The following is a 23,537-nucleotide window of genomic DNA, read 5'->3' on the forward strand; positions in this document are numbered from 1 at the left end:
GACACAGAGACAAAGACAGCATTGGGCAGAAAGGATTACCTATACATGACGGCAGGTGGTTGTCCCATGCCCTTCTCTCTCCAGTCATGCACTTGAGTATGCCACTGCCGTGCAGGGTGTAACCTTGGTCGCAGCCGAACGTGATGGCACTTCCAGCAAAGTGACCCTGGTCACTGACTTTAAAGCCGAACTGTGGCACACCTGGATCATCACAGTGGGACAGCTCAAAGCCTGGACAAGTAAGATTGAAAGTGCAGGAGAAGGAGGAGGAGGATAGAGAAGAATCTGAGTGTAAGAGTGACATAACATGAAGACTATGAACACATACGAAGACAGAACTGCTCGTCAGCATTTAAAACCTAACCCACTGGAGAGCAGCCATTCTGTAAACCAATGCCATATTCCCATTTATCTGCATTGTAAAGAGGTATTGATTGAGCTTTGAGAATTAATTTTCAGTTGAGCATAGATGAGAGCTGGGCTTACAGTCCCAATATATTATGTGGCAGTAAAAGATTCCTTTTGGACAGGGAGAACAATTAGATGTTCACAATTAAATGTTCAATTGAGTGTGGACATTTACCACGACTGAGAAACAGCCCATCCACTTGTAACGCTTGGGGTAATACAAAAGGAATAAAATAAACAGGCCACAAACGAGAAAAAGAAAATGTTGCAATAACTCTTTAGCTCACCATGTTTGAACTTGACCATGTGTTCCCCCTCTTTCAGGTACTAAATGTAAGTGTTCTGCTATGCAGCAACAGTGGCCGCACATAAACCCAGCAGTGCTGATTTATGATCTCTTCTCACAGCGAGGTCCATGCCCATGCCAGATGTTATGGTAGTATTACAAGTGTCATGCCCAGTATAAATCTCCAACAGTTACTGCTCACATTTAGAAAATTACCCCAGCACTTTTGGTACAAGAGTCATGAAAACATGATCAGATTTCATGTTCACACAAGATGTAAGGTGCCCAATATCTCACATTCTCCTTGCCCTTGTGCTGTCCATACATTAGTCAATCCTCTCCAGGTTGAAAAAGGCTATTCATTCTGGCTGAAAAGACTGAGTAAAGGCTGCACTTTGAAATGGGTAAAGGGTGCTTCTTCTATTTACCTTTTGCACATCCGTGGAAAAATCAGGAATCAAATGAAATTATGAGACTTAATTATAGGTAATTCTGTAACTCAAAAGGTAGCTTGTAATTGACCCATAATTTCTTCTGAACTAATTGTAGTTACATTTAGATGCTGATGGCAATTTATTTCTAGTAAATAAGTACACATTAATGTACATTTCATTATTCTTTTTAATTTATTTCAAAACCATGAGTAATGCTGAAATGCATTCTATTGAAAAACAGTTATTCTATTTGAGCTATAGTATAACTGTTTGTATCTCACATATTTGGTGCATTTATCACAGGCGTAAAATTGCCAGTGTGGGCATAGTAACTGCAAGTTAGCTGAAAACTTTTTTTGCTTTCATACTGTTCAAGTCAAAACAGCTCTTGGCCTGTTGCCATTGTTACTAACTATGTTGAATTCTACCTTAGAAAACCCACTGGTAGACAAAATGAATTCAAAGAGCTCAATTGCAGGTGTAACACTTTAAATTGGACTGCAAAATGCAGTGTCACCAAAACATTCTCGCGTCACAGTAATAAATTAGAAACGGTTAGCAACAGTACACAGTCAGCAAGCCAATTAGGGGGAAAAACAAAACCCATCTATTACTGGCCCATTTACAGCAATGACCCAAACTTTCAATGCACACACTCATACATACTGTATGTAAAGGCACACACCAATGCTAATGCACACAAAAAAACACTGATTTCAAACAATCCCAGCAATAATTCACCTGTTTTAACAAGGTACAGTTAGGAAGGCATGGACACTAATTGCAGGAGTGGAGAGCAAAGGAAAAGGGGGGAAATAGATTCACAGAGGGAGAGAGACTGAGAGAGAAAAAAGCTAATTTTCCTGCTGGAATGGCGCAGAAACACCATGCTGTGTTTAATGGATACCCTGACAGTGAAAGACACAGTGAAGCAGGGTGAGGGTCAATTAAAATTTTCTTTTAAATTCAGCTACTTGAAATGCCTGGCTCCTGAAGTGAGGCTAAATTCAGTCATTTGAAAAAGCTTTAGGGCCCTCCTCCCCCAGGGAAATGAAATGTGACTTACTGTGGTATATGAGCCGGAACCCCGCTGCTGTCGCCTCCTGGTCAGAGTAAAATTCAAGCCACAGATAGTTGGAGGTGCTGGTGAGGGACAGACCTTGCATCAACGTGCCTGTGTATGTGCCAAGGAGTGGCGCTGCACCGTCCTTACCGTCATATACCTGATCAGAGATAGAAGAACACAATGAAGAGTTTTGCTGCTTATGGAGCATTAAATACACAATACAGTGCTAATATTAAGAATTAAATATTAATGCTGAAGAACAAGAGCCACAATTAAAAACAAGCTATTAGTACTGTATATCCTGTTTTATATGGCACTTCTATTGCAAAACCAATGTCCTAAGCGAGAAATTTGATTGGAGTGACAATTATTCTTCCCACTGACTTGCTACTGTGTATCTGTAGAGATAAACTAACAAGGCAGATGGTAAGATTCATGATAACAAACAAAAACAGGGACTATTATTGACCAAATATTAGATTCTCTTCAATATTTAAGTCCAATCACAGTTTAAAAGAAGTGCATTCCTCAAACAAAGAGAAAGGTATACTGTTTTTCAAACCTCCCTTAAAAATGTACTGGAAACAAATCAACTTTTGTATCTGAATATTCTACGGCATGTAGGAAAGATCATAAACAAAAACTGGAATATTCTAGAATTTGACCCAAGTTTGAATCATTTGTCATCCTTTAAACCTTGTTTTTGCTTGAAGAGAGGCATACATGTCATAGATACTGCTGTCAGTTCTATGAATAAGGATCCCATACAAACTAATTAGCTTTCTCAACAAGTTTAAGGAAACTATAGATGTTGAAAATGGGCACTCAAATACACATTCAATTACACTCTTTCAGGTAGGAAATATGACAAACAAATTAATTAATTGCCTCTCTATACATGTCAATTCTATCTTGAAATGCCCATGTGCCATAATGTATGTGAGCCAAACAAAACACATTCTCAAACTGAAAGTTGCTGAGCATAAGGCTGAGATTAGAAATAGAAACAGACAAGTAGGATTATGCCATTTCTAGGAAAGACAAAGAGAAAAGCAATCAGCCAAATTTATCGGCATTGAAAGACTGATCCAGTTCAAGAGGGTGCAATTTGATAACCCTGCTCTTAAGAAGGGAGGCATTTTGGATTTATGAATTGAACACAATTGAACCTTACTGACATAATGAAACACAGGGTCTGAAAATGAAAATACTGATATGCAAATAGTGATTTGTATATTCCTCTCCACAGGAAATATGGACACATGAGACACTAAGTCGCCTGGAACTCATCCTTCCTATGTAGTAGTGTAGAGGGACAGTGGTAAGACCTATAGTATATGTGTCAAAAGGTAATTAGCATATCCTATTCAGTCAGATGGTGTAATTCTTGTAACTTTGTGCAATATTAATCATGCAGGGTTTTTTGAATTTTTTTATTTTGAAGAATATTTTTGTCATGTTTTTGATAAATGCTCACTTTTGAAAAAATGGACTAGGATAATTAGACGTGTGACCCAGATGTACTTATCACACCTGTGAGTACTCATGCAATTTTAATAAGTGAACATGAAGAAGCTACGCCGAAATGCATTGTTCGTTCCTAATAAAGTCTAGTCATTGGAGTGTGCGGCAGATCATCTTGTTCTTTTACATTGTTTTTCTGTTTTGTGGATTATTTCAAAACATACCGTTAATTGCATTTTTTATCTTTATTTGTTATTCATTTTTATCGCAGATATTTTTTGATCCACATGCCTAATAGAATTTATTTGTTGAAGAAGTACCCTTTTAAATTTGCCTGTACAAATTTTCAGAAGTATACCTAATCTTTCCTGATTGACATCTGTGAAATAACAAGAAATTAAATACAGTCTCTGAGCTCTTACTTTAAAATACTACTGGGGCCTTCACTGTTTTGTTTTTCCCTTTCTTCAAATCAATTTACCTCTCTACGCATATCTTTCCACATTTCAGATGTTCACAACGTGAAAAGTACAAGAGATCACCATCTACACAACTCCATTACTAGAAACACAGATAGCAGGCTACAGTGCTCTGTTAATTGAAGCATTATACTCATCTGCATCCCAAAAAGAGTGCGTTCCAGCAGTGAAGTGGGGACTGCATAGTCATTTGCATCACATCTGTGGTGCTTACCAAAACTGTTAAAATGCCCTTGAGCAAAGAAATGAATCCCTTCCTTCCCAAAGGTATGATGCTGCTACTGCTGTTTGACCTTTGCTCTGGCTTCCAAGACAAAACAATTCTGTATTCTGCCTGGTGCACAATCCTTTTTCTAGTTTCCCATGTTGTACATAATAAAAAGCACCAGGATCTGCCTCCTATCTTTAAACATTTATAAAAAAAAAAAATGACACAAATTGATTTGACTTTGTTCTTAACCTTGTGTGTTCATCTGTTGGTTATATATTTTTTGTCTACAAAGAGAAGGAACAGCGTCTTTACCTTGACGACATCACCTTGAGCAAGTTGAAAGGAGCTGGCAGTGATGTTGATGCCTTTGCCTGTTTGAACCTGAATGCTGTACACACATTCGTGGCTGTTGTCATAGTGCAGTGGATAGTTTGGCGACAAAAGGACTCCATCGTTGTTGGAGACTGTTGATCCACACTCCGCTGCACACACAGACAACAGACATAATCAGTTACACAACAACAGACAGAGCAAACACTGTACTAGATTTACAATGAATACACTTAAATTAATATACATTATATAACTGGTGCTACTAAAGAGATAAAGATATAATTCACATGTCTTATTTGGATGATCGTAATTACTGATTCATCCATGTGTCCCTCCCTTTTATTACTTTAGTATCATAATAATCATTATCAACTGGCACTGACACATTGTGAAACGTTGAGTAGACTATTAAACTCTCAGTGTAAAAACATTACAGGCGTCATTTCTTAAGATTTACCCTGCTGGCTTTCTTGCACCATGCCAAGACAAAACAGTAGTGCATTACTTTCTAAAATGAACTGTTCTGAATTAACATGAGCAAATTACAGACTGAAAAGATAGGACGTCGCTGTGCTTTGCATTTCTCTGCATGTATAGCAAGCAACACATGACACAGCTTTTAAATGGATTTATTTTCCTTAAAGAAAAGAACATGCCTAAAATCCATGACAGATTAAAAAGAAGTCACTACAAGCCCCAGATAAACATTTGTGAAATTTGTTGCCAAGCACTACTGTCATGTAGGATTCATGTCATCATAGCTGTCCTTTTCTAACACAGGGCTAAACTGGTGTGCCAGAGGCAGGGTTGTGCAAAAACATGTTAAGCACTCCATCACAGGATGTGATGGAAAGACACAATCCCGTCTGCTATGAAACGACTAGATGCCTGGAGTCAGCTCTTAAAATGCGCAAGTAATGTAACTGAGCTTCTCTGGGGGCAAAAAGAAAATCAGTAGTATTGTCTATGAACTCCTCTCAGTTGACCTGCCCGTGGAGCACCCTTCAGTGGAGAAGAGATTTCCCAGGATAGTTTTAACCTAGCAGCTCGATCAGTATTAATCACAGGTCTGAGCTTTTAATTGTAATCTAGTTAAGTAAATCCAGTTCTACTGAGTTCTTAAATGTCTAATAAAAAGTTTATATCAAATACATTTTAAACCTGACTAACAACATGAATTCTGCATTACACATACAGACAGGAAAGAAAACGGAATAAAAAGCAGCTGACCACGTACCCACACACCTTGGCAGAGGGGCACTCCACATGCGCCGGCCACCTCCCAAGCACACAATCTCCCTCGGCCCCTGTAGACGATAGCCCGTATTGCAGTAGAAAGACAGTGAGTCACCAATGCCAAACCTGGAGCCGGTGTGCCAGCCGAACTGAGGGGTTCCAGGGTCCTGACAGGGTTCGAGATCGTACTCTGGAAACAAGAAATCCTCAAAATTAGTTCTAAATAATAAAAATACTTACCCGCAAAATAAAACTCTATTACAGAATACTAATTATCAGTTAATGATTTGTTACTTATACTTGTTATTGATAATAATCCCCTCTTGCTCCCTTCAAAGAAACTGCATGTTCAGTCAAAGAAAGCAATATCGAAGCTTGTGGGGATTAACAGTCTAACTCAAGGACACTTCATCAGGTTGGGATAAATGCCAAAAGCTTGAACCCTGCACGTCTGGATGAAGAATGAGCTCTCTAAAAACTAGGCCACCCTGTGTGCAAAATTATTTTACATGGGCCGTTGTTGGCCTTATCATTTGATAAGCAGATTCAATTCAAGCTGCAAGAATAAGGCCTAATACCCAGCAGCATTTCTCTGATGGTCTGCACTTGGCAGTATGCTGAACTACATAGGCCTTTTGATTTCAACACCGCTAAATGTTACAGCAGAAACATACTGTAGGATGTGGTCTGACAGCATTGGCAATTTTTTATCACAAAGGTCATAAAAGGTTAAAAAACGAATTCTAATCAGGAAATCTATAGATGCTAATTACAGAGCATGCAAGGACTTACACACACACTCACAAACTAAAGTTCATGAATATTCATGGCTGCGTAAGTTATGCTTCACTTCAGCGAACAGCAGGCAAACATTTAGCCAGAATGCTCATGAAGCAGACCCTCTCTCTCTCCCTTTTTTCTACTTTACTCTCTCTCTCTCTCTCTCTCCGCCCTCTCCATCAACCCTGCTCACTCAGCATCACCATCTGTCTCATCTCCCCTCTCCCTCTCTCCCTCTCTCTCTCTCACTCCCTAAGCTTCTCATCTCTACCTCTCTTTCTATTTCTCCATCCCTTGGTCTCTACATTGGGGGGCCCATTATTCTTGTACACCCATCCCACCCTCTCCTCAGTCCTGAGGATACTGACCCACATGGCATGCTTTGATGATCATTCCCATCACGGCCAGACACCCTCTACCTGCGTGACCTCATTGTCTCTTAATTATCCTCCTCTGATCGGCGCACCCTGAGGCATCGTCTACCTTAAGCCTGCTCCCATTCTGACCGACAAATCACTCCTCACATGTTACTTTATGCACGCTTTAGAGAGGCTTAGCACTTTTGATCTCATCATTGAGCAAGCTGTCTTTCTCTTTCTGTCTGTCAGTCACGGTGTCTTTCACTTCTGCTTTCTACCCCTCCTGCTTAACAACTCCACCCACCACATTTTCAGCATCCTCACTCCTCTCTCCTCTGCCTCCTCCACACCATTCATCCCCCGTCCTCCTTTTTCCTTACCCATCATGTCTACACATCTGCCAATACTTCCCCCTCCCTGCTTCCCACAGACGGAACCCTCATATGCCTTCATACCCGAGAAGGAGATGTTGAATCCCTGCAGCGATATGGAGAAGTCAGAAATGAAGCGTAGCTGGGCCTTGAAGTTCCCATACAGGCCAGCGTTAACTGTTGCAGGCCTCTCTGAGCCAGTGAGTCGAGCCAGTGGCTGGGCAAAGCTGCCGTTTTCTGTTATCAGGAGGTAGTCATGGTGATCCTCCAAGTGGAAGGAATGAAAAGTGAATTGGACACCTTGGAGGAGAAAATAGGAAAGCCCAGCGTCAAAGGTTTTCAGGAAAATACAAAGAATCATTGATAGAGATATAAAACAAGCTCTGAACATAATACTGCATGTGATGCATACATTTGATGACCCATATGGTTAAGGAACTGATTTGCTGTTTACTTTGCAGGTCACAGACTGAAATTTAAGGCAATGACCTCAAACTAAATGTGACTATTGATTAATACATACTTTATTTAAGCTATAATTTTAAATGTCATTATCATGAATAATAATTGGTTGTCTAAAGTTTAGTTGGCTGCAACATCCATTTATATGTGCTTTGATGACATATAGCAGCAATATGAATGACCATACTAAAATGAATCCTACTAAATGAATCATACTAAGTTGAAAAAAGAAAAGTTTTACAATTAAAATCAGTATTCACATGCGAAGAGACAACATAATCGATGACAGAAAAAAATGCTGCAGAAGTTCATCTATAAACTGTGTTCAGGTTGGTCAAAAAGTTTCTCAATTTTCGATCTACACATTATTTTTGACTTGTAGGTTGGAAACAAGATCTAGGTCTGTAAACCCTGCTTTCACGCTATAAATCAGACCCAATAACATCTTCATTCCATCCATGATGGCCAGTTGGCAATAAAATGGCAGTGCTTATCGTACTGAAAAGCAGCCATCTGTTGAATCTGTTTGAATATGACTCTATAATGTCCTCCACAATGTTTGGCTCACTTGATAAAAACAGTCCCAAATGGCCATAAAATAGATACCAAAAAAATGATTGATTGTGCTCTATAAAACAGCAATTATATATCAGAGAGTACAGGCAAATGATCAATTAATCAAGAGCCGTCCCGTGAGGGGACATCTCAAGATTTTAATATAGTAGGTACGGGATGTTGGTAATTACTGAGTGGAATAGTTACATAGCTATGATCCCTAAAGATGAATTTGTCTTGCAGTCAGTAGACATAGGATAAAAATATAAAATCAGTGCTGATGAAGGATAAAAAGATCCATAATCTGTTTACATATAAAGCAAGAGCTTTATATATTTCTCCAGACTGCGACACGACACAAGATGTAGACGGTTTATTATTTTACCATTTATTTTGTAAATAAAAAGGAACAGTTACCAAAAGTACTTTCTAAAGTATCGGATCAGGGCTCTGTATTGGTAGGTACTCAAAATTAATTTTAATTAATTAATTAAATTAATTTTTTGGGGCCAAAAAAACTTGAAATGGACATCCCTAGTTGTAACTGTTGTAAAGAGAGGTACAAAGTTAAAAGGGCTCCTCATACTCCTCAGACATACAGCTTGCCCCGACCGCAGCAGTCTTCAAAGCAAACACGCACAGTATGACGGTATATGAGAATATTACATGCGAAATTAAAAGCAGTATGCTGGTTCATTTGGGATATCGCCCAGCACTACTTCACTGCTGTGAAGATTATTTTAAACCCTCATACAGATATACCTATTCATAAAAGTCAATTTCAGCATTTTAATGGTGATCCTTTTTGTTTTTCACAGCTACACTCTTGTGAGACCCTGTCTCTCATTCATATTCAATCAACTGAATTTGCCACATGATCAAAAATGTGATGTGTAATAGCTTATTTTTATATTTATAATTAATTACATTTATTTATGCTTTGTGGTATTATGTGATGTCTATGTAAGTTTTTAGCTTTCCAAATGTATGTGTATACACAGTTTGATGCTAATTGCCCAGGCTAAATTCATTTGGCATTTTGAATAACTGCCATAATAGGCCTGTGTCAAATTTGACAATAATTAGTCAATTAGTTGGGAGTTTTCATAATTTAGGTATTCAGTTGTGGGTGCAATTGGGTTTTATGCCTCAAGTAAGACAAGACAAGGATAATGCTGTGAAGTTACTGTTATAAAGTTGGATTGGATTGGATTGGATAACAACTAAAAAGACATAAGACAGGGAAAAGGAACAATACAGTGCAGTTAAAACAAGTATTAAGTTGTTGGTGTGAGTCATTTAGTGATGTCATTGGGTACTATACTACATACACATAACCGCTAAATTGCCATCATGAACTTTGTGGGTTACATATGTCTATGTGTGTGAACAGCAATTACATTATTCTTGACTTGCATGCAAATTTTTGGAGGATCAATTGGTAATTGAGTACCATCAAAGAGTAAAATATGGCATTCTAATGGGCTTTTTGGAAGAGGGTAAGAAACACTCAAATATAGGGATAACACATACAAGTGCTAAGGCACGGAGATAAGATCAGTCTACTGTTTAGATGAATAAATGTGTCTTGAGAACTGGTCACTTTCACATAACTGGCAGTAGGTGTTAAGGTGATAACAGAATGAAACAAATTAATTACAGAATTATATATGAATAAAACTGAGATACCAGAATCTTACCGGGTGAACAACTGACATGTCAAAGCTGTTAAATAAGCTAGGTGAACAATGGACAGACTGCAATACTAGATATCTAATGATATATATAATCTAACTGAGGAAAAACAAAGCAGCCTACTGTACAACATTGGTTGAAATAACTATAATAAGAGGAAGAACTGCTGATAAAAAAAAAACTATTTTAAGATAGTAGAACATGCTTTAAAAAAGAGTTAATTGCTGAATAAGTGAACAACTTAGAGTGTGATATTATCCTGGGCAGTTGCCAAAGATGAAAAAAACTGAGTGCATTTAAATTATCTTTGCTCAAGTAAAATACACGCTCTTACTCTATAATAATAAATCCTTGTAATGTTCCTAGAAGCTGTAGAGGGGGTGCTGTTTTAATTCATAGTTTTATAATTTGCCCATTGTAGGACTATTGAGTGTCACTGTGGTAAGGATTATAAAAATAAATGTGCTGTTACTGAGGTATAGTATGATTCTTGAAATAAAAAAATTAATTATAATTATTATAAGTTCCTAAATTAAAATAAACAAAATTTATTTTATCATCACGCATTATATGCATTATATGTATTCTTACATGATGAAAAATGAATCATCCAAAATTAGTGGTGTTTTCCTACCTTTTCCATGGCTGACTTCTACAGTCCAGGTACAGTTCAGAGAGTTAGGGTATAGCTCCGGGTAGCCTGGTGATAAAATGATCCCTCCAGGTCCTCTGATATCCCCACCACATGATGCTGAATAGAAAGTGGAGATAATGAATGATAACTGTTGCTGAAAAAAAAAAAGAAAATTGCAAATGAACCAATAAATCCTTCACCTGAAGACAGAGGAGCGATTTAGATGAATAATGCATTTGAGTCATATCACATCCTGTCCTGCTATTTTTATGAGTACCTGTAATTCTGCCAACACAATGTTTTTTTTTTTTTATCCCCCTCTCTCTCTCCAAAACTGTCTTACTGCCAGGACAATAAATTATTCATTAATTCAGCCATCCATCCATATTTTCTTCTCTCCTATGGTATCTTAAACTGAAAGACATTGTCAGAAAATGATAATCCATTAAATTTACTTACAATTCACAACAACTGACACAGGCATATTCAGCGGATTAGAGTTTATGGCTTTTATTTTTGATTGTGACTTTAAAGTGATTTTGAATTTCTTCCTAATACAAACAATGGCCGCAGTGACAAGTCCAACCACTTTTCAGTCAGGTTGGGAGGATAATCCAGTTGTAACCCACCATGTAGAGTAGTTACAGTTGAGGTGATAGAGTGCTGTCTAATGGAGCAACACTTACCGTCACCTCAGTAATATGACTCTCATGCGTGTTGACAATTGACAAATACACTACTGCCACAAAGCTCTTTATCTCATTAAAGGAAATTAATGGAGATGAATCTGTACCCTCATTGGCTGCTGAGAACTGGGAGGTTAATGCTAGATCCATCTGAAGGTTAACTGGTCTAATTGGATATTGTTCAAACCTGCAACCGTTTTCTCATGCTGTCATTGCATTTCAGCTAAAAGGTCATTTCACATAAAGGGCAATGCTTTTTAAACATAGCATTTATGAAGTTTGACAAGCTTTGTTGTTTTCCATTTCTTCTTTCCTTTCGTCCATGTGTCTAGTTTTGCACGTGTGTGTACTTTGGCCTGAAGAACAGTGTTACAGCCAAATGCCCGGATGCCTTCCTCAAAACAGCGATTGTTGACAAATATTAGAAGTAGAACTCTTGTGCATGCACATATTTTGAAAGTAATGAATGTCAGATGATGTTTTGGAGGATCACTGAGATGCCTGAGGCTCCACAGCTGCACACACCCACCCCCCTTCTTATCCTCTCTCCTTCTACCCTTGGGCCTTCCAGCGAGCACAACACATCAAGGCCTGAATCCTTACCCACCAACAAAATTATATCAAATATTTTATTAATGAGCCAAAATTACATAAAGTCATTAAAAGTGGATGAGTACGCTTGGCAAACGATCTAGTTTCGAGGCTTCATAGGCAGAGAGCCAAGGCATTTGGCACCAGACTGGCACACACCTAGGCAAGAAAATGCTTCAAGATATAAAAGGACAACCATTGGACTGAAGCTGTATAACACAGCACTGTATCATATAAACGGTATGGTGCTCATAATTTTTCTTACGTATTACATGATTCATAACACCCCAAGTACATTGTTCAAACAAGGACTGGGTCTATTTGTTGAATGAAAATAATTGTGATAAGCGTCCGTTTGGTTAAGACCTGCTATAGGCTACCCATGGCCACTTATGATTGTATCGCTATCACTTGCCAACAAGGCCATGTATTGTATTTATTAGTTCGTTTGGGAAAAGCAATAGAAGCAGTTGAAGAACATAAAAAAGTATAAAACATCTATCATAAATTTGATTTGCATTCACTCGAAAGGAAATTGTCATTCATCATTGAGACTGATGTGTTGGAAAACAATATGAAAATTTAACATTTCGTATACATACCATCACAAGTGGGCAGTGGGTGGCTCCAAAAGTGGTTCTTCTCACATACCAGAGGTTCTTCGTGACTCAGCCGGTACCCTGGGTCACACTGGAAGGACACCGTGGAGCCGATGGACAGGTCATGGCTTAACCGTACGCCATTCACTGGGATACCAGGATCCATACAGGAGTATGTGTCCAATGTGACCACTAGAGAAATTAAAAACAAACAGTTACTTCTTGAATATGTTCTGAGACAACCGAATTGTGGTACTGTTGTATTAGATTTTTTAAAACAAGTCCTCTTAGTTTACAAACTGCGCATAGTGTCTAGTTTTTGTGTTAATCTATGGGCTTGTTATCTGCTGCTATGACTGGTGATGATAATTACCAAGGCACACATCTTCACTGTGATCTGTCATGTAGACTAACTACAGCAATACTGTGCAAGTGCCAGTACGTTTTTCCAGTCTGTCACACAGTATGTCAGATTCTGTTCAACTATTTATATGGTCTTCTCTTGTTTATGCAAATAAAATATGACTGTTGAGCTTCAGAGGTAAATTCTAGTAATACAGCATTCATGAAACAGGAAAAGGCAATTCTATTTTTGTAATCATTACATTTTCTTCATACAAAAAAAAAGTGCTGACGGTACATTTATTATATTATTACAGTCATTACAACAAAGGTAGGTTCTGGGGTCATATACATAGTAGAGAACGTTTTTTAAAGTAAGAGATGTAGTTTGACTTTTACCTTCAAAAATAAGTGCTCACTCATGCAAACTCAAAAGTGGGAACAAACATATTACATGACGAACAAAAGACTGTAGAGAAAGAGTGACACATTTCAGACAATAGGAAAGGTTGTTTTATAACATGACATAGTTGAGACATTGAAGACAAATGCAGTATTGTATTGACTGTGGCACTGTTTGACAGTTTTCTTTTTTTCTATGAATAACCTTGATTGAGTTGTCGGTTCTTCTGGTGTTAAAGAAAACAAGGTTTTATTTTCATGCCGTAGACAAACTTCCACAGGTCAGATCAAATAGAAAACTAAAGGCAAGAATCTGAGAAAAGATCCAAACACTGTACTAATAGCTCCCAGAAATTTTAATAAAGCAATGTTTCGATTGGACATTGTCAAATCACAGTCACAAAACAAAGGAGGCCATATATAGACACAAACACATTCATCTTCATGCCTTTTCTGTTACATTTAAGCAAGTCGCCCACTGAGAGAAGGTCAGATGGTAAAAGGATTTGGGTGGTGAGGAGCAGTACAGGGCAGTAGTTTAATGGGAAGAGAGAATTGGGGGCATGACCTTGGTTCTATGCAAGAGTTGGACCACCACTTCTAGGTTTCATAAAAATATTTTTGTCTATCGGGTTTTGCTCCTAGAATGAGCTGGTTGCGCAGTAATGCCAGCTCTTTCTTAATCATCAGAGATGCAAGCTGCAAAGAGATGCCCCCGTTTTTCCCAGTGATTTCCAGGACTGTCGTTTGGATATCTTCCAAGTAGGGCTGCTTTTGATGCACTAAAAATATGCTGATTTTAGGCAATGAATGGCAACAGTTGTGTAAGCAGTTATAAGGTCATCGCTGGGTAGGCTATTCTAAGCTAGGATGATCAGAACCTATATTTTTATCTCTTGCTTTTGCTGTTTAGCAAACAATTTAATCAAACATGCAAACATTACTTTGAGGGGGGGGGGAATGGCTAAGGTCTTTCTGTCTGTCAGTCTATCAATTGATCAATCCATAAATATTTCTAGATATACCAAAAGTGGCTTGAGTGACATGAATCAAACTGTGGCCATACAAATATTTTGTATTTATATATATATATATATATATATATTGCTAATTCAGAACAGGCATTAACAAACTGCAAGGTGTAACTAGGTATCACCTTCAGTCCTCTTTCAGAAGTGTTCTGGTTCAAGTCCAATTTCTGGTGCTGCAGTAGTTTAGGTGATTGACCCCATCAAAGGACTTAGACATGTCAGCAAATAGTATCCTATTTATTGTGGGATGTGTGGCATCAGTGACTGTGAGCCCAGCATGAAGTGCATTTAAAGGTACAGCACCGGATACACACACTCTCACCGAATCAAACAAATATTGTTGATCTGAAGAGGATCAATATTCCATTGAGATAAATTCTAATCTGTTAGTGTAGTTCTACTGCATGGCCAGCAGAAGTTACTTTTGGCCATGTGGCGTGGCATTATCAACAAGAAATGACACAGTTAACAGTGTAACACAGTTATACTACAGTATATTGTTTGTGAACTATATCATACAGCCATAAACATTAATAACCTTTGTAACAGCTCAGAGTGGCTGATTATTCATGTGTGATAACAGGGCTCTTCCTTTGCACTGCTAGGCCTCTGAAGAAAACTTGTCTTGCTCTTCTTGAGTAATACTTGATATTTTTAGTAAGGAAACACATGAATTTTGCTTGAACATGTTAGAGAAGTAGAGCATTCATTGATCACAGCTGGTACTGGCCTGGTTAGAGTGCAGGTATTTGGTCCAAAAAAATAATAATAATTATAGAAAACATATATACGGAACATTTGGGCCTATATATGATTTGATAACATTTTGTAGTATTTTTTGTAACTGAATGTACGTACATATGTTATCCATTGCATATGAAGGATATAATGTAATCTTTCTGTGCCACAGTTTTTTCACAGCATAATTCACAGCGGCTCTACTTTGTAAGATCAATTTTACAAATGAACTAGGCTGGGTTTCCCTAAAGAATTTCAGCAATAAGATATGTCCTAAATTGCATGGAAGAAGCTAATATGATCTTACTGTTATTGCTTCTCAATAGCCTCATCAACAAAAGAGAAATGCACTTGAGAGTGAAACATAATAAGACAAAGGCACTTGTGGTCTGCTTTCAGTCAATAATACAGACATAATAACAAACTCTGTCTTATGAATCACATCTGAGTGACAAGGGTAATTGTGCTAGTGCAAACAATCATGAAATAGATCACACTATGTCCAGAGTATTTTTCTATTTGATTTTTCAAAGGCTACCGCTCCATGCATAATCATGTGGAAACAAAGAAAATGTTTACAACACAAACCCCTCAGAGTGGAAGATTTTACCCAGGCGGTAGTTATTCAGAGTATTCGATTATGTACCTCCGAGAGCTGATAGTTATTTTCCCTTTCTCACCTTTTGTCTCTGTGCATCTTCGAATTTGGGGCTACTGTTGCACCTGACAAGCAGCATTAAGGTGCAAGAACAAATTTGGAAGGAAGAACAGTGAATCTGGGGACTGGGACTCAGGGCGGATCACTTCAAGTCCCTTGTTGACAGAAATCCCACAATTCCATTAAAGTCTCTGCTACTTACTTTCAGTGTTTTCTTAAATTTACAGTTTGCAGCACTTATTCAATAAGCAGCACTGATTAAGAACCACAGCCAACTTTGTCCATCTTACACAAGAGGCCTCAAACTAGTGTTCAGCCTAATATACAATTGTGAGAGGCATCCTTAAGAATTAACATTAATGGTGACATAAGATTTACAACAGTACCATTGACGCTGGGCTCCCTCAAAAATAAGAAACGTTTAAAATGGTGTAGCCTCACTCTTAAATTTTTATGCCCATACCAAAACTGAATCAATTTTTTTTCATCTTGAGCACTGAAGCTCATTGAGCCAAGTTGTTATGGTAATACTGGTACATTTGATGTGAAATCCACCTGAAACACATTCACAACACAATTTGGTTGGAGAAACTTTATAAAAGTGTTACAAGAAAAGGCAGGCCAATTTAAATTTCTACCTTCTACTGCCATTAACCATCACATACTTGGACTTTTGTCTTTTTTCCTTCCTTTATTTGACATATCTAATTTAAAACTGATTAAATGTTTAAGTGTTTGGAATGACACTGAACAACTATCTTTCTTTCCTTTCAGCAAATATGACTTTTACATAAAAGTTACCTACTTGCAGCTTTAAATTGATGAGTTACATCCAGTTTCATTTTTTTCAGTGCATGCAGGCAATAGTAGCGTCCTCTCACCTTCATAGAATATCTTGAAGCCACTGTTTGATCGACTGTTATCGGTGGTGAAAAGCAGATACAGAAAGTTACTGCTACTAAACAGGAACTGAGGGACCTGGGTTCCATTAAACGATCCAATCAGAGGAGAAAGCAGGTTGGGACCGTCGTGCACTTCCAGGAAGTCATAACTGAGCTCAGTTTGAAACCTTAAAAGTAAAGAAAGCAGAGAGAGACAATTTTTGTATTCAAAACAATACTTCTGCTTTGACAGATTGTAGAGTTTGAAGCTATTTAAGCCTGTTGTGTCTGCAGAGAAAACTGTCTAATTTTGAGGGGATGAATGATAAGAAATAGCTTTTGCAGCAAGTGTTCCAATTATTACAACAGTATAAGATCAATGAGCTTCTTGGAAATCTGACATGGTATGGATCTGTAGTCATCCTCAGGTCTCTACATCATCACACAAGTGAAATCAGCTATCAATTTTGGAGTAAAATACCATCAGACATTTTCAGCAAGAGAAAATCCATGACTTTATGTCATAAATGCAAAGTGTTTATATTACCTCCAGTATAACGCCACTATCTACTGCATAGGAAAACTTTGGCTCATTTTAGGTAAAGAGGAGCAAAAAAGGGAGCGTCCGGTTAGCTCAGTGGGTAGAGCTGGCGTCCCATGTACCGCTCTACCCCCCCCCTCCCCCCCATCCTCAACTGTAACTATGAAATAAAGGCAAAAAAAAAAGAGAAGAAAAAAGTGGGGCTTATTTCACAAAAAAAAAGATCATAGGGACAGGAGATCCTTACAAAAGAAGTGTTTCAGCACTGAGAAAGCCTTGATTATAAAATTGTATGGTTTTGCTTCTTAATAGTAAGAAATAAAAGATCTTAAAAGGAATACTTTTTTTCATTGCAGTTCTCTCAGGAAGTGTGTAGGCTTTTAACATTTTGGAAAACTAAACTGTGTTCCAAATTATTATGCAAATATGATTTAAAATAATAAAAGATTAGATTTTTTGTTTTTCAATGAAACTTTTCAATTGTGCTGCATCCCATGTCTGTTTAGATCACTGACATCAATCTCAGACAGGTTTGTCTTTATTAGTTTGCCAGGGGAGATTAATGAGAAACTACTTAAGGATGTTGTTCCACATTATTAAGTAAGTCACAGGTTTCATGCAATATTGAGGAAAAAAACATCTTTCTGCAGATGAAAAGCGTGAAATAGTGCAATATCTTACAATAGGTATGAAACCACTGGATATTTTACGAAATATTAAGAGAGATCATCGTCCTATGAAAAGATTTGTGTCTGATTCAGAGCGCAGACAGGTTCGTTCAGATAAAGGCGTGTTAAGGAAAGTTTCTATAGGGCTAATTCATCGTATTAAGTGAGCAGCTGCGAAAAAGCCACTGATGAGTAGTAAAAAAGGTATTTGAAGTTGCTGGTGCCTCTGGAGTTCCAAGATCCTCTCGACGCAGGATCCTCCAGAGGCTTGCTGATGTGCATACAGCTGTATTTTGGCCACCCTTAAACAATGCCCACAAGGACACATGATTGCAGTGGGCTCAGAAATACAAGACTAATTGTTTTATTATTTATTTAATACAGTTTTATTCACTGATGTATGCCGTCCTACACTGGATGGTCCAGATGGATGGAGTTCTGGATGGCTACCATGTCCCAACAAGGATGCAAAGTCAGCAAGGAGGTGGTGGAGTGGCTGGAATCATGGGAAGTGAGTTGGTAGGCCCCTTTAAGGCAAAATATGTGGAGTTCCTAACTGCCCATTTCCTGCCATGGTATAAAAAGAAGAACCATGCCTTGCGGAGTAAAATCATTTTCATGTAAGACAACGTACCATCCCTTGCTGCAACAAATACCATTGAGGCCTAGGCTGCTATGGGCATTAAGGGAGAAAGAATCACGGTGTGGCCGCCATCATCTCCTGACCTCAACCCTATTGAGAACCTGTGGAGCATCCTTAAAAGGAAGCTCTATGAGGGTGGGTGGCAGTTTACCTCAAAACAGCAGCTCTGGGAAGCAATTCTGGCATCCTCAAAGGAAACACAGCCAGAAACAGTACATGGACTTACAGGTCAATGGATGAGAGAGTGTTAATGTGATATCAAAGAAGGGCCTCTATGTTAATATGTAACTCGATCTTTAAAGATGTTTTTGATTTAAATGGCTTTGATTTGAGAAAAATTATCCCCTCTAATGCAAAAAACAGATTTCGGTTTTCAACCCTTTAGAAACTATTCCCATAATTTCCGGACTGTTGAGCGCACCTGAATATAAGCTGCACCAACTAAATTTCAAATGAATTTTTTTTTTTTTTTTTTACATATATAGGCCGTTCTTGTCTATAAGCTGCTAGTGTCCACGTTGTAACATGAGATATTTACACAGAAAGATTTTTTAAATTTTTAATTAAATAAATGCTGCCGTCTCCAACGTCTCACCATCGATTCATTGATGCCAAGCTTACGTGCAGCAGCTCTTCTTCGACAGCCAGATCGATTGCCTTTAACTTAAAAGCTGCATCATGTGCATTTCTTCTTGTGTTTTCCATGATGAGGGTGTGTGCATGATGCGCAAAATGACTGAATGAATTGAATGAATTCAAACTGAATGAATTCAAAACACAATCAAACTAGCGTCTTCCTCGGCGCATTATCTCTTCCACCTGTCTGTCTCGCTCTTGCGCTTCCTGCTAGAGCGCCCCCTGGAGGACGTTAGCCCGTAAAAATCAATAGATTAGCCGCATCATTGTTTAAGCCGCAGGGTTCAAAGCGTGTGGAAAAAGTAGCGGCTTATAGTCTGGAAATTACTGTAAGTGTTTTCAAACTCTGTTTTGCATAATAATTTGGAACACTGCATTTTGAGTTATTTTGCAAAAAATGCCATTGTCATCATTGGTAATTGTGTTTAATAAAATCCAGATTACGATATATTTTTGGAAGTATAGTAGTACTCACATGCAGCAGAGTATGTGGATGTACATACGGGGGGATTGTGTGCCAGTTTTGGCTTTGTGTGAGTGTGTGAGAGTGTGTATATTTGTTTCCATGGTTGAGTTGTTGTGCCACTGTCATACAAACCTGTCAAAGCTGATCTTGATGGAGCTTCCCGGCTCGGCCTCAATGACCCACTCACAACTCAGGGAGTCTTTGTAGTAGCCGGGCCACCCCGGGGAAAGGATGACACCAGACGGTCCTGAGTAGTGGCCCCCACAAGGAGCTGGAGGAGCAGGGAAGTGGAAGAATGGTGGGAAAGATTGAAAAGATAAAAATATAAATTTAAGATATAAATAGATTGATGATTCGGGGTGAGGAGAGGAGAGGAGAGGAAGAAAATAGATAGAGAAAGTTGTTTTAAAGATGATACCACTCAGTAATCTTTTTGTACCCACATGAAAAACCTTGAAAGAAAATAAACATGAGTCACCGAAAGGGCTGGAGTTACAAAAATACCTGAAAATAAGACAAGATAAATGTAGCCCAGTTTGGGTGGACTGCATGTTCCACATCACCCACTCACTCTTTTATCAAAGTCTCCCCTGTTCTTTCTTTCTCTTCCTAACTCAATATTAGCTATTCCATTTCAGTACCTTCACATTTGGGAATGAGTCCACTCCACATCACCTTGCCTTCCTCCAGATGGCATGTGATGGTGTCAGCACCCTGAGTCTTGATGAAGCCCTCCTCACATACCACAGAGATGGAGCTTCCCAGCTGGAAACTGTCCCCAAAGCGCCTGGCATTCAACGGTATGCCTGGGTCAGGGCACTCATTACGCCCGAAAGCTTGTAATGAGAAGAAAGAGAACAAGATCTAGTGACAAACGCTCTTGTGAGAATGAGAAATGGGGTCTTTGAGTAGTAGGGAGATAAGGGAAATGGATGTAGCTGTCCATAGTAAAAAAAAAAAAAGGTCTGCTCTGTACACCTGATGGTGACAATAGCCTCTGTCTTGAGAGCTTGGTGTGACTTCGCCAGGGCAAAAAGAATTACAGTGCCGTTGTTTTAGGCAATGAAGCACAGTCAGGAACAGTATGCACTCTTCTAAATGCTGCTTTTTGTTAAGGCAGTTTAACTCTATTTGGGGTGCAATGAAGTAGCATGTCTCCTTAAAGCTTAAGCAAGAGTATGCTTTGTGACTGAGAAGATGCAAATTCACACATATTACGGCAGAACTCCCTCCTATACTTCATTAGTAATAAGATGTGTAAGAGATGTCATGTGCTTGCGCTTTACTCAAGATAATTCTAATTTTTTTGATTAGTTGTAAGTTTAGAAAAAGTATTTACATTTAAGAGCTTAGATAGTTAGTCATAATATTTAAATATAACTATATCTTCATATAAATGCATCACTATGGTACATATATACAGTATAATGCAGTTTGCAATGGCTGCGCATGTGGATGCAGCAGCAGGTAGCTCCTTCTAACTTCCAATCATTTATTTAGTTATTTTTTCCTCTTTATTGCTGAAACATTATTGAATTATGTCTAACTAGAATTGATTTTAAAGGGGTTAGCCAAAATTGTTTAAAGTGTCTGGATCAGGAGATTCTGACTATGGCAAGGCTGAGGCCGAAATAACCTACAGTCATCGGAATAGAAATTGTGGGGTTTTAATTAAAGAGATGCACATTTTGATACAATCTACCCAACCAGATCAGCCTTACCAGCCTCTTTTCATCACTATCTGTTACTGCTGTATACATATATAGTTTAATTTATTATATTTTATTCTACTATAAATTAGTGCTGTCAAACGATTAAAATATTTAATCGCGATTAATCACATTAATGTCATAGTTAACTCACAATTAATCGCCATTTATATCTATTCTAAATGTCCCTTGACTTCTTTTTGTCCCATTATTTACTTCTGTCTGAAGTCATGGCTTTGACGAGGGGGCTGAGAATTCGCATCAGCTGTGTGCTTGGCCATTAAGTGGTATTTTAGACTGGACGTGCTGCGATGATAGCTCAGTTCACAACGACAAAACACACAGATCACTTTGGTCTTGTCAATGGAACCATTTGGCAACTTTTTAAAAGTAAACTTTCCATTCAGAATATTATTGGCATCCATTTCGGCGTCTCGCGCTCGCCATCCACTCAAAACATAACATCTACTACTCTTAAACAAGTGTGTGCGGCGTGCCTGTTGTTTTGTTTCCGGTCTAGCTAGATCCAGTGTGGTGTTGTATTTTTTCTAACGTTACTAGTTGTTGCAAACAGCATGTGAAAAAAACTACAAAGTGTGCTAGGCCAAAAAGAACGTTAATCTCGCGATAATAAAAATTGACGTCGTTAAAATGGGTTTGCGTTAACGCCTATAATAACGCGTTTAACTGACAGCACTAATATAAATGTAATTATAATTTTGTCTATGTATATGTATAGCATGAAGAGACTGCAAACTTTCATTTTGTTGTACAACCTTGTGCTGTACATAATGATAAATACACATCCTTGATTGATGATATGATTATTTGAATTAAATTGATCAAAGAGTCCCTTACTGCTGTAGGTGATGTTGAACCCTCTCCCAGACATAGAGTGATCAGCCTGGAACTCCAGCTGCAGCACGTTGCTGTTGGATGTCAGGTGGGAGGGAACTTCGGCCCCAGAGAAGCGTCCTAGTATTGTGGCTCCTGACTGGTCCCCATCTTTGATAGTGAGAAAGTCATAGGGAGGCTCCAGGTCAAAGTCATTGAAGGCCAGGTGGATTCTGGTGCCGGGCTCAGAGATAATCAGCCATACACAGTTAAGGTTGTTTCCATAGCCCTCTGGGTAGTCAGGTGACAACACTGTCCCCATGGGAGCGGTGAAGTTGGAGAAACAGGGGACTGTATGATAGAGGGGGAGAAATATATTAGTAATGATCAAAAAACTTAAATATCCCAGGTGTGACAATTTGTTGCACAGCAACTCTCACTGGTCACATGACAATCTACACTGTGTACTGTGCCATGACAGGATTGGACACAAAGTTCAGTATAGAACAATGTCAGTACTGTATAACTAGCTCAGCAATCAGGAGACAGCACTGCTCCCATGGGTGCTGAGTAGTTGGAGAAACATGAAACTGTATGGGGGATGGAGCTGAGGAGTTAGTATACAAAAATACAGACATACGGCAATATAGGCACACAGGAATCGCATAGTGTCCCAAGGGACACAGTTAACTTGAAGAAACAGAAGACTAGATTTTTGTTATGGATATGGGTTAGGTATAGTGAAACTCACAGGACGGGTTTAGGTTTTGTTGAGAAAGAACAATGAACAGTATAATGCAGGTTTCCCTTCTCAAGAGTATTTGTATAGTTTGACAATGTGTACCCTACTTTCTTCTCTTTCAAATCAACCCCATATAACAAGGAAACTGTTTTCTATCAATTTCTAATTATACATTCTGTACGTTGTTGTTTACACATAATGCACTGCATGGGCATTTAACGACACTGTGATTAATCCTCCAATAGTTTAGTGTCATTGTAAACTTTCCAAATGCATAAGTAATTGCTTCATTTCCTGTCATGAAAAAGAGCATATATTGGACTCACATATGCAGATGGGGATATTAGCCGACCACTGATTGTTGTTCTGGCAAGTTATCATCCTTTCCCCGATGAGCTCGAATCCAAACTGGCATTCAAACCGCAGGACATTTCCATTTAGAAAACCACTACCCTCTTGGTAGCCATACAGGGGTGTACCAGGGTCACCACAACTCTCTTTATCAATTTCTGTGGGGGGAGGAATGAAAAGAGAGAGAAGCAGAGGATTAAGTCAAGTCAGGTACTTTGTGGTACTTTTATTGCTTTAAAATTATCT

At 38.5% G+C, this 23,537-nt stretch overlaps 1 protein-coding gene across 5 annotated transcripts in view; it reads right to left on the minus strand.

Moving 5' to 3' along the window:
• Positions 1-23,537, minus strand: part of LOC127367160 (CUB and sushi domain-containing protein 3-like) — a 214,042-nt gene that overhangs the window by 121,615 nt on the left and 68,890 nt on the right. For all 5 annotated transcript variants that reach the window (XM_051406777.1, XM_051406776.1, XM_051406774.1 and 2 more), the window contains 12 exons: positions 23,267-23,449; positions 22,223-22,549; positions 20,297-20,491; positions 19,788-19,926; positions 16,702-16,889; positions 12,653-12,841; positions 10,774-10,890; positions 7,512-7,727; positions 5,919-6,107; positions 4,661-4,830; positions 2,195-2,351; positions 40-231 (listed from right to left, as the gene is read on the minus strand). In XM_051406777.1, coding sequence (XP_051262737.1) covers positions 40-231; positions 2,195-2,351; positions 4,661-4,830; positions 5,919-6,107; positions 7,512-7,727; positions 10,774-10,890; positions 12,653-12,841; positions 16,702-16,889; positions 19,788-19,926; positions 20,297-20,491; positions 22,223-22,549; positions 23,267-23,449 — 2,262 coding nt within the window. The remainder of the gene's footprint in view (positions 1-39; positions 232-2,194; positions 2,352-4,660; positions 4,831-5,918; positions 6,108-7,511; positions 7,728-10,773; positions 10,891-12,652; positions 12,842-16,701; positions 16,890-19,787; positions 19,927-20,296; positions 20,492-22,222; positions 22,550-23,266; positions 23,450-23,537) is intronic.

This window comes from Dicentrarchus labrax, unplaced genomic scaffold (assembly GCF_905237075.1).
Source record: "Dicentrarchus labrax unplaced genomic scaffold, dlabrax2021, whole genome shotgun sequence".
Lineage (NCBI taxonomy): Eukaryota > Metazoa > Chordata > Actinopteri > Moronidae > Dicentrarchus > Dicentrarchus labrax.